Source organism: Salvia splendens, chromosome 8 (assembly GCF_004379255.2).
Source record: "Salvia splendens isolate huo1 chromosome 8, SspV2, whole genome shotgun sequence".
NCBI classification, from domain to species: Eukaryota; Viridiplantae; Streptophyta; class Magnoliopsida; order Lamiales; family Lamiaceae; genus Salvia; species Salvia splendens.
Genome location: NC_056039.1, coordinates 5,356,667 through 5,368,413, shown reverse-complemented (window position 1 = coordinate 5,368,413; position 11,747 = coordinate 5,356,667). Strand labels below are relative to the sequence as shown.

General features: G+C 36.8%; 2 protein-coding genes across 2 annotated transcripts; one reads left to right on the top strand and one right to left on the bottom strand.

Annotated features, from left to right (window-relative positions):
• Positions 1-200: 200 nt before the first annotated feature.
• LOC121746080 (DNA ligase 1-like) lies at positions 201-8,799 on the top strand. Its single transcript, XM_042140003.1, has 18 exons — positions 201-1,089; positions 1,726-1,842; positions 2,452-2,553; positions 2,625-2,738; positions 3,119-3,349; positions 3,437-3,531; positions 4,716-4,803; positions 5,336-5,467; positions 5,945-6,057; positions 6,249-6,350; positions 6,434-6,495; positions 6,587-6,658; positions 6,786-6,859; positions 6,953-7,009; positions 7,110-7,187; positions 7,713-7,790; positions 7,903-8,050; positions 8,495-8,799. The coding sequence occupies exons 1-17, from the start codon at positions 430-432 to the stop codon at positions 7,969-7,971; spliced, it is 2,244 nt and encodes a 747-aa protein (XP_041995937.1). The 5' UTR covers positions 201-429; the 3' UTR covers positions 7,972-8,050; positions 8,495-8,799.
• A 1,473-nt stretch (positions 8,800-10,272) lies between these two features.
• LOC121743463 lies at positions 10,273-11,289 on the bottom strand. The gene is made up of 2 exons (XM_042136769.1): positions 11,137-11,289; positions 10,273-11,053 (listed from the first exon to the last, which is right to left on the bottom strand). The coding sequence occupies exons 1-2, from the start codon at positions 11,188-11,190 to the stop codon at positions 10,508-10,510; spliced, it is 600 nt and encodes a 199-aa protein (XP_041992703.1). The 5' UTR covers positions 11,191-11,289; the 3' UTR covers positions 10,273-10,507.
• Between the last annotated feature and the right edge of the window lie 458 nt (positions 11,290-11,747).

The following is an 11,747-nucleotide window of genomic DNA, read 5'->3' as shown; positions in this document are numbered from 1 at the left end:
TTTGGTCAATTTGTAATTATTGTAAGATAAATAATAAAAAAATAAGAGAATAAATATAAAAAATAAATTATTCCGAAAAGTTCGCGTGTCTCAAAAAAATATTCTGAAAGTCAGCAAATTTAGTCCCTAGTTACTCTTACGTTATTTTACTATATTTCTTTAATCGCAGGTGAAATTTAGATGACGATGTCGTTTTGAGTTTTAGCCTTTGCTGCGCCCCGCCAGTCTTATAGCTTGCTCTGAAGCCTTCATAATCCACTGCGCAAATTTCCCGCGCAGTTGATGCTCTCGTTCTGCTCATGCCGCCACACCTCACTCCTCGTCTCTCTCTCTCTTAACGTCACCAGAAAACTCACCTCCTGATCCCCTGTCTCTATCTCCTCTAAGCATTTCTTGAATTCCACCACACTAAACCCTAGTGCACGAACAATGTCCGGCTCTTCCCTCTCAGCTTTTGATGTTCTCATGGCCAATGCTTCCAAGAAGAAAAATCAACCGTCCAAGGCAAAAGAATCATCACCACGGAAACGTAAAAGCCAATCTAAACCCCAATCCCAAACCCCTGATTTACTTCCACAAAAGGAAGACACACCAGCACCCACTGAAAATCAAGATATTGTGCAGAATTCGAGCTCATGTGAAATCGGTGGGTTGAAAGATTCAGGTTCAAATCAAATTCAGACTAGTAATAATGCGGATAAAGGCTCGGTGGCGGCGAAGAAGCCGAAGTTGTCAATTACGCCAGAGGAGAGTATATCGGAGTTGAAGAAAAAGGCTGTAGAATTCAAAGCGAAGAAAGCGGTGTATTGGGGTGAAGGAAAACGGGTGCCTTTCATGTTTTTAGCAAAGACGTTGGAGGCTGTCTCTAAGGAGTCAGGCAGGATTGTTATCACAGGCATCGTGTGTAATATGCTGAGGACAGTGACGGAGACAGCGCCGGATGATCTCTTGGCAGTTATGTACCTTTTGGTGAATAGGATCGCGCCTGCTCATGAGGGTTTGGAGCTTGGTATTGGGGAATCTTCGATTATCAAGGCACTTGCTGAGGCTTGTGGGGCTAAAGAAGCACATATTAAGAAGCAATACGAGGTGATTGCGCGATTTACAATTGAAGTTGACTATGCGCCATGCCTTTAATTTTGCTTGGTTTTGAGCTTTTCTAAATTATTTGAACTCGAGTATTAGATGGAGTAATTTGGGCCTATTTTTGAGCTTTTCGAAATCAAGTATGATGGAATAACATGGATTAGCTTCCCTGAATCTAAGTTTAGTATGCTCCGAAGATAAACCTCTGTGTATATGTGCGCACCTACATGATTTCATATCTATGCATTCTTCTATCCTTGTTCCTTGTAATGCACCATCTTATGATTCCATCATTTTAGTCAGCATTTAAGATGAACAACTGCTGCTGTCCCGACCATATGAATCATCTGTTTCACAATGAGAAATCGTTCATTATGTGAATAAAGATTATGTAAAATGGTTTCTTCCTGGTAGTTCTACTGGTAGAACCTAGATGACACTAATATGGGCATATTTTTTTTTCTTGTTGGGACATGTCTTCTTTGGAGAAATGGTTATGTGGCTGTGTTTTCTTATTAAGTCCTTGTTTCTATTTCATTCTATCTTGATTTTTACTAGTGATGAGCTTCTTTTCAGTATCTGTCACACTCTTTGCTGCTTTGTTATTGTTCTGTTGATTTGAATATTTCTTCACTGCAGGAACTTGGTGATCTAGGCCTTGTAGCAAAAGCCATCCGTACGTCGCAGCCTTTGTTGCGTAAACCAGAACCGTTAACTGTTGTTAAAGTCTTTGACACATTCAGGCTGATTGCCAAGGTATTATTCTTTCTTTGAAATGTTTTCGGTAATATGACTATTATCTTTATATTTATTTTCCTTGTTGAAGTTTTTGTTGCATGCTCTGTTTGCATAATTAGGTTCTTCGATTCAGATGTTGCATCTTTCTTTAATTGGTTTCAAAATTTAGAAATTAAATGCATTTTAGTAAGCAAGTAGGTGGCTCCAAATATTTCTCTCTTTTCCAGCGAAGGTTCTGATGCATTTTGGTTAGAAATAACTGTGTATAGCTTTACGTGTAACAGATTGGACGTTCAACTTAGTTTAATCACTTAATGGCTTCAGAGTCCAGACTGGACCTCCTATTTGTTAACACTGTTGACTTCTTAATCACAGTTAATGCAATAGACCCTGTATCCTTTTCTAGTGCTCTTACCTTCCATTGACCATGGAGTGATAAGACATGCCAACTTAAGAGCTTGTCTGATATTATCAAGAATGATGCTTCTTATAGTATATTCAATATTTCTATTACCGATGCATGTTTTTTCATTAACTCATCAGAATATTCACTTTTGAACCCTAATTTTAAAGTTAGATGAATCAAGTGATCAATGTATTTCTCGTCTAACTTGCTAGCTGCCATAGGAATCTGGGAAAGATAGCCAAGAGAAGAAAAAGAATCATATAAAGGCATTACTAGTTGCAACAACTGATTGCGAACCTCAATTTTTGATTCGTTTGCTCCAGGTAAATTAAAATAATCTATTTGGTATTACATTTGATTCATGCAACAAATCACAAACTTGGCTTTTATGCAGACAAAATTACGTATTGGTTTGGCAGAACAAACTCTGTTGGCTGCATTAGGGCATGCTGCTGCATATTCAGAGAAGCATTCAGTTTCTGCGAAAGCTGATCATTCGCTCGAAGAAGTAAGTTGTTACGTACTAGAATATCTCCAGAACAATCTACCCTGATGTGCAGAAGAGTCTAAGTACATGTACTAGTTGACTGGCCACATGTTCTGTTACTTATCTTCTTATGATGCTAAAATGGTCTTCTGATTATTAGAAAAGAGTGTTCCCTTTTTTTATTTATTTATGTGAGTATGTGAATAAATTAATTGAGCAATGGATTATAATGTCATGTAGATTAAAGATAGACATCAAGAGCTAGTGGCTTGAAGTCTTGGAAGTTACTTTGGATTGCAGATTTAAGTTGTTGAATTGAATGATTTTCTACATACTTATTCTTTCGGCCTATCATACGACATTTTTAGATAAATTTATTTATTTTCTCTTCTGTCTACCAGGCTGCAAAAATCATCAAACAAGTTTATTCTGTAATTCCAGTTTACGATAAAATCGTTCCAGCTCTTCTTTGCGGTGGTGTGTGGGATCTTCACAAGACATGTAGCTTTTCGCCCGGTATTCCTGTCGGACCCATGTTAGCTAAACCTACAAAAGGAGTATCTGAAATTGTGGAAAAGTTTCAAGGTATGGAATACACCTGCGAATACAAGTATGATGGAGAACGTGCTCAGGTGACAATACTTAAATTAATATGCCAAAATTCTGGAATTATGAAATCTTGAATTTGTTTTTACTATAACTGTTAACTTTCCTTGTAGATACACTATATGGAGAATGGCTCAGTAGAGATATACAGTAGAAATGCAGAGAGGAATACTGGAAAGTATCCAGATGTTGTTGCTGCTATCACTAGGTAATCTTTACTTTAATGAATAGCTATAGATTATTTTCATGTGTTAGGACTTGAGTTATGACACCTACTTGACAAGTTTACCATGATAACCCGATCTTATAAAAGTACCATTCCGGAGTAGCTAAGCCAGAAAGCTTTTGGGAACAGGCTACCACAAGCTGTTTGAAATGGCTTGTCAGCCGTAGAAAGTAGTAGTAGTAGTAGTAGTAGTAATACTTTTCTAGAAGGAAAATGATTTTCGTTGCAGACTTCTTTCTAATTGTTACTGTTAAAATCTCTAAATCCACATCGGCTTGGTGATGAACCTATCTCCTCTATATAAGTGTGGATAACCCTCCCCCCTTATGAGGCCTTTTAAGGGGGTGGGTGGCCCATTTCTAATCGATACTAATACATCAGGCCTGATTTTGTTTAACTGAAACTAATAAGAGTAGTATATATCTGATAAACATGTTCTTTCTCCAAGTGAATATCAACAAAGTTGTGCCCTTTGCACTTGTTTTAGTACTTTTAGCTGAACGCTTGATTACAAAATAAATAGGAGAAGATTGAAGAAACTTGGATCTATCTAAGAATACAATTAGTTACTTTAAAACTGCCAGAAGTCTCCCCCAATAAAATTTAATGATTTTTCAGTATCCTTTGTGGCATCCTAGAATATTGTGGAGATGGAAAATTTTTGTGGTGGGATTCAGGAATATACCAAGAGTGGGTATTTTTGAATTTTTTAAGAAAAAGTAATTAGTTGTATCGGTGACATGTTTTTATCCTATTGGTATTAGTGGCACATATTTTTATTTGTTTATTAACTAGTACAACTTACATGTATCTTTTTCCATTTAAAAAAATACAAGCATCTTTTCAATGGCATTGAGTACAAAAGGAAAATAGGAGGCAGCCTAGTTGAAAATGAAAAATAACACTATGCCTTATACTTTTATCATAGAACTGACACTTTATCCTATCTGATTCAGTGAGTGCTTTTCCATCTACTAACTAAAAATGCTCTTATGCATTGATAATTAATCATAAAAGAGCTCTATTCCATTTGTATGGCGGCATTATCATTTTTTTGTCTCTTCCACTCTGGCCATTCTCATGAAACTTTTTCCTTGCTGTTCACACTGAGTCATTACATTCATTTATTTGTGTACTGCTTACTAACATTTACCTTCTAACTGCAGATTAAAAAAGCCTTCTGTAAAATCATTTGTTCTTGACTGCGAACTTGTTGCATACGATCGTGAGAAACAGAAAATCCTACCTTTCCAGGTACAATTTTTTTTATTATTATTTATACATAACTGGGACCAATTTTTGATAATTCATTTTAGTAGGGATTGTAGGTGCTATATCTAAATCATGCTAATATGAATGTTAGCCATTATTGTGCTGTTTCCCAGATGGAAATGGTTAAGTGCCTTATTGAAAATTTAGAGGGGTTTTTAAACTGGGTGTTTGTTCCAATGCATTGGTAGATACCCTAATTTTTTTGTGGATATTCCTATCATTTTCCTTCTATCTGAACTCTGCTTTCATAGCGTTGCTTGTTGGTTCTAAATACCTCTTCATAATGGTTATTATTTTCGTATTATTAATACTTAATAGAGTTGTTCTCTCCACTACTATCTGAAGATCCTTCTGTTTTCTGGTATATCTCTTCATTTTTTAAAAATGATGTATTGAGTATACTGTTTTTAGTTTTTGTTTTGTGCATTTTTACTTTTTGATGGAAGATATTGCAGTCTTATTCATTACACATAACTGTTGTAGATGTGCTGCTTACCAAATTTGTTTTTGTCAGATACTCAGTACTCGTGCTCGGAAAAATGTTGTCATGAATGAAATCAAAGTCAATGTTTGCATATATGCTTTCGACATTCTCTATCTTGATGGCCAACTACTCCTGCAGGAGCAACTGGATGTTCGTAGAGAGGTGTGATGCCTCGTTTTCTTTCCCTTCACCTGGTGATAATACTTATGTTTCCAATCATTCTTATTTTGAACTGTTCATAAGCAACTGGACAAGTTCTGAGGCATACTGGAACTTTTAGTTGTTTTCATGCCTCTATTTTTTCGGTTAAATTAAAGAGGATAAACTTTTACCTGATGTTGGCCCTGACTTTGAGAGTTTGTCTGTGTTACGAAGATTGTTACAATAAGTATGAGCTTCCTATAGGATTCATCATGTCATCGAATAACATCCAGAAACAATCTTCTTTCTTTAACAGTGATCTTCAGTATAATGTTTGGCACTTACTTACTGATGTAATCTTTTTTGTGATAAATGCTTCTGCTGAACACCATCAACTTCAGTATTTGTTTTCTGCATGCTTGGACACTTGTTCTGTGATTCAATATATTTTTCTTGCCTTATATAATGTTTGTTGACTTCCTAATGGCATTTTTGCAGCACCTTTACAAATCATTTCAAGAGGAACCTGGTTTTTTCCAGTTTGCTACTGCTATAACATCAGATGATCTTGAGGAAATACAAAAGTTTCTAGATGATGCTGTTAATTCAAGGTTAGTCTTACTAATTTGGACGCATGGACTGTGAGTAATGCCAATTGTGGGATGCGGTTGAATTTTTGCTGCCGCCTGGAAACTGAAAAGAAGCGTGCTTAGAATCCGTGGACATATTTTTATCAATGCTATGAATTAGTACAAATAATTTTTCTTCTTTACCTTTTTGTTGCGTCATTTTTACTTTCCAGCTCTGAGGGATTGATCATCAAAACATTGAAAAAAGCTGCAACATATGAACCTTCAAAAAGGTCACTTAACTGGCTAAAGTTGAAGAAAGACTACATGGACACGTAAGCCCTTAATCTCGTTAGCTTGTTGAAACTGTAATGTATAAGCTCATTGCATGGTATAATTGGCATTATCTGCTCTGCAGTATTGGTGATTCATTAGATTTGGTCCCCATTGCTGCATTCCATGGCAGGGGGAAACGTACTGGTAAGTTGTTTATGAGCTTTGTTTGATTGGACACCAATAATCATTTAGTTACTGACATATTACTGCATTGTAATGTTGTTGGTGCTTCTAGGTGTCTACGGTGCCTTTCTCCTTGCTTGTTATGATAATGACAAAGAAGAATTCCAAAGCATATGTAAAATTGGTACGCTTTACTTGATGCCATCCTGACATTCTTCTATGTTCCTAACAAAATACATAATTTTTGTTGCTTGATGGCTTGAAGTTGTATTTGATGTCTAATTGATATACAAACCTTTGTTTCTGGTTAGGAACTGGATTTTCTGAAGCTATGCTTGAAGAACGTTCTTCTAGTCTTCGCTCAAAAGTTATTGAGAAGCCAAAGGTTGGAGTTTTATTTAAATTAACTTTGAAGCCGTGTGCTTTATTTTAACGGGATTTGAGGCTTCACAAGGTTCTGACATCCGCAAATGTCCAGTCATATTACAGGTATGGAGATACACTTAGTCCGGATGTGTGGTTTGAACCTAGTGAGGTACCTATAAACATCTCTCAATGGTTGGTTTGCTAGAGATAGTACATGATTTATAAAGTCTCAAATATAGGATGTTTGACATTTATATCACTCTTTTTAGGTTTGGGAGGTCAAAGCAGCTGATCTTACCATTAGCCCCGTTCACCGAGCTGCTGTTGGCACCGTAGATCCCGACAAGGTACCTCCTTTTCTCTTCCAAAATAAAACCATAATTATTATCATCTAATATGATATTGTTGTGTTTATAAATGTTGGAACTCTAAGCTTAGACTGAACTAAGAGTCCAAAACAGGCATGGGCACAATTATAGATGCACTTCCAGTAAACAAAAGAAATTTTTGTTGAACTAGAGAGCTCCTTCAGTAAACAATTAAGATTAAATGTCTTACCAATGTATGCGACTCTTCCATAGTGAAGAAAGTGGGACAGTGAGTTGATTAATTGTTACTCTTGTATTTGTCAATTGAATCATATTTATTGCTACAGTACGGTGATTATTGGAGACGGACTTTGTTCACCAGTTTTTTGTTCGCTATTTATTGTTGTGCATGTTTGTAAACTCCTCTGCTTGCTAAAAAGCGCTGTATGTTTCTGCCCACAAATTCCAATTCATTTTCATCCACATACGTGAAAGCTGGATTTCTTTGTTATTACCTTCAATTACGGAGCATCCGCTCATCTTGTCTATTCTATCTTGACCTAGGGAATTTCTCTGAGGTTTCCACGTTTACTTCGTGTGCGAGAAGATAAGAATCCAGAACAGGCCTCCTCATCTGATATGGTAACTACTCACTGGCATATTGCGGTTTTCGCTCAATCATCATTTATTTTTTGTGCTTGTGAGTTTACTGTTCTAAACAGTTGATTGGAGCCATTTATTTTGCTACATCTAGGTTGCTGATATGTATAACGCACAGAAGAACACCCAGAAAGACAACCAAGATGAAAATGATGATGCTTGAAATGTGGAAGAGTGGCTTTCATTAATTCTGGAAGTGTTATCTCTTGTAAGAAATGGATTTTCATTGCTGAGAAAAGTAGGTTGGTTCTTTTTTGCAGAATAATTCATTTTAAAGTGGTTTTAATCTCATTAGCTCCCAAAGAATTATATGGAAACCTAGGATGCACTTTAATTAAACTCCAGTTTGCATTTAGTTTGCAAAGATGTGATATTTCTGGATGTAAAGTCAAGCAGTGATAATAACAAGCTGGAACATGCATTATAGTCATCTATTCCATCCTTTTCTTCTTCTGCTTAGGCGTGTTTTCATACTATATGTCAAACTTCTCCAGCATTTGAAGCTTGTGAATTTTAATGTTCCTAAAATTAACTGATACAGGGTAGAAACAACATTAAAAATTACATGATGAGATTCATTTTTGCAGCAAGGGTAAATTTGCAAGCTCTTGACCTAAACCATTGACCTATATCATTGTTTTCATATTTTATGGTTATGCATTGACTTAATTTGCTTAATCTGACAGATATAAGCGTTGAAGGTGGAGCGGATAATATAGGAAATAGTTCGTGCTCAAGATTCAGGAGTTCGGCATTAGATTGGTAAGACTTCCAATTGTAATGTTTTCCTTTAATCCCCTATGGCAATTTTATACTGTGTGAATGAGGAAACAGTTTTATGATGAACTGCTGGGGCCTGAGAGCTAGCAAATTTCCATGTTACTAGAATTAGAAGTATTAGTTTGGTAGCCTTACAAAAGAAAATATTATATCAATGACACATGGAATGCACTTGCAAGTTTTAATGGAAAAATGTATGGCATATTGTTAATGTTTGGGTTGGCATCTAGACATTTTAGGGTGAAGCATGTGGGTGAGCAAATGGGGTTTAGAGATTTTGTTGAAAATGAAATGGGATTAACTTGTGTTTGGGAGCAAGCAACGTGATTCGTGCATTGAGTTTCTTTGTTGATTTTTGTTTTTTAATGATTTCTTTTGCCGTGTGGACCATTCGATGATATTTTCTGTGTTTTCGACCTTTGGTCTGCGTTATTCAAACCGTCTCTCACGCCCAATTCTTCTCTCATTCTTTCTTGTTGGTATACATATTGATATTGATTTATTATAAATCAAATCACTCCCACAAAGATAGTGCCAGCTTTTTAATGCTATATCAAGAAATTAATCAACGCGTATTATCATGAAAAATTACACCACATTACAGTATGTACCAATGAATGGAAGAATGTCAAAATTATATTTCCATTTTTTATTAAGACATTTATTTTTCTATTTTAAAGATTTAGTTAGAGTTGCTATATGCATTGACAGCATTTGTGATCATGACACCCAAACAAAAAAAATGATTATGTGATCGATTGATCATGTATATTCACAGGCATGTATACATGGATGGGCAGTTGGACAAACTTTTCCATTAGAATCATAACCAATAAATTCCAAGTAATTGATTAGCCATGATTAACTTTGATGTAAATTATTAGTATTTCACCACCCTACATAAAAAGGAAAAAAACTTGAGTGCGAAGTAATCATATTTGAAGCATATATACAATTTTATCCATGATTGATCTGGGTCTAATTATTAGTGTTCTGATTGTTCATGGAAACCAGATTCAAATGAGCATGTATAACTGCATCAAATCAGAGTTTCTCAATGATATCAGAAGACCATTTTCTTGTGAAACCGTTGCAACATTCCATCTTTTAATGCATCATAAAATCGTAACATATGGAAGTACATAAGCATTAAGTTGAATATGGTACAAACGTGGAAAGTAAGGTGAGTCGCCATCCAAAACCTCAATTCGATGAAGTTAAAGATTTTGTAAGTTGGGCTGCGGCTTATACTAATAACAATGATATTTTTAGTTTAAAGTAATGGAAGATCAATTATTTAATTAGCAAAGTTAAAAAAATATATATGGAGATGGGTGAATTAGTAGATCCCAATTGTGATTTGTGGGAACCCACCTAACCCGACAAGCTGACCCTTTCACACCACACCTTCTGGTTGGTGCACTCCCTAACCCCCCTCCCTCACCCGTGTTGTGTGAAGATGGTCGTCAAATCTTTAGTTTTCGCTTTAAGCCTTTAATTGACAAGTCAATAATAGTCTGTGCTCCAAAAAAATAAAAAATTGTGTTCCATTCATGTTTTTTAAAGTTTTAGTTTATCGGAAAGATAATGTTTCCATGATGTATGAATTCCTAATTAAGTTGATATAAGAAAATTTAGTTTGATGCAGTGTAGCTAGTGTTGATAAACATAAAAAAGGCAGAGATGAGAATGCATGTCACAAATCCGTTGAGGGTTTTGGAGAAAAGGAGTAAGACACGGAAAACGACTGTCTAACCATTCACCCATCTCAACTCTCAACCAAACTACTGTACAAAATTTCACTCATTTCCACCTGCATTTCCCACCTTCCTAATCTTGAATCTTCAATCATACTAATAATAATTCAAGAAAATTTTAGAAATCGGCAAATTTCCTTTTTGTGGCAATAATTAGGGTTGTCATTGGAGCATAATTCTTTCATACTTGAGGGCGTTGTCATGCGACATCTCCATCTCCATCTCCATCTCAATCTCCATCTCCGAGGCGCCTCTTTTCCGGTTGATGGCGGAGAGGGGCGGCGGCGGGATCTGGTAGGAGTCGAGCGGCGGCGGAGGGTGGCGCCACTGGGGCAGAGGGCCGGCGAGGAGGAGCGTCTGCAGCAGAGGGCCCGCTTTCATGACGGCCTGCAGGAACTTTCCCTTCTCCGGCAGGGGGCGGTGGTCTATGAGAATGGCGAGGTCCTGCTCCGGCGGCGGCGAGGAGACAATGCTCTCGTCGCAGTCGGAATTGCGGTCCTCGATGCTGGAATGCGGCGTGGTGGACTGGCGTTGGAGGAGGAGCATTAGCTTCTGGCATTTGTCGTGAGCTTCGTCGCGGTCTCTGATGGCGGCGGATAGCAATTCTTTGAGTTGGGAGATTTGTTGGTCTCTGGTTTTGAGCTCCTCCTGGGCTTGAAGGCGCGTGTCTTCAAGCTCCATCGTTAGCAGCAGCGACTCATCCATGCTCTGTTTTTAATTTAATTAATTCACAAATTTGAACCCATTTTCAAGTGAAGAAGAAGAAGATGATGATTTTGAAGTTTTCTTACCTTATCTTGCGGGAAATACGTGAAATTGAGGAGGAGGCTTCGTTGAAGATCCATATATTGGTGGAGAGAAGAAGACGACACAACGCAGCCAGCTACTGATATTTCTCTCTTTACTATTCGTGGGGTGTTGTTGTTCGCGCTATCTTATTACAAATATATATACTAGTCTACTCCCTGCAATGTCGAGGAAAAAATAAACCATTTAGATTTCTTCGGGAAATGCTACGTGGCCACATTATGGCCAGCCATAAACTGGTTTAATTGCAAAAAAAATCGGTTAATTTAAAATTTCCGGTTCAATTAGTAATGGATTTTACTTTTATATCCTTCTCATATTTGGAGGTAAAATTGACGCTCTTTCCTCTTCTTTCTTTTCATATCCCGCTAGTATTACTTTCTCCCTCCCATATCTGGAGCCATGGTTACTTTCTCTCTCGTCTCCATGAAAATACGAAAAATTGATTAAGCTTGTAACCCTCACCCATTTTTAGTTTCACTCCCAAAAAAATATGCAAAAAAACGTCTCCAATTTGCAAATTGGCGACTGAGACTGGAAAGAGAAATATGCAGCAATTCTCAGTCACCCATTTACATTTTTTTGGACAAAATAT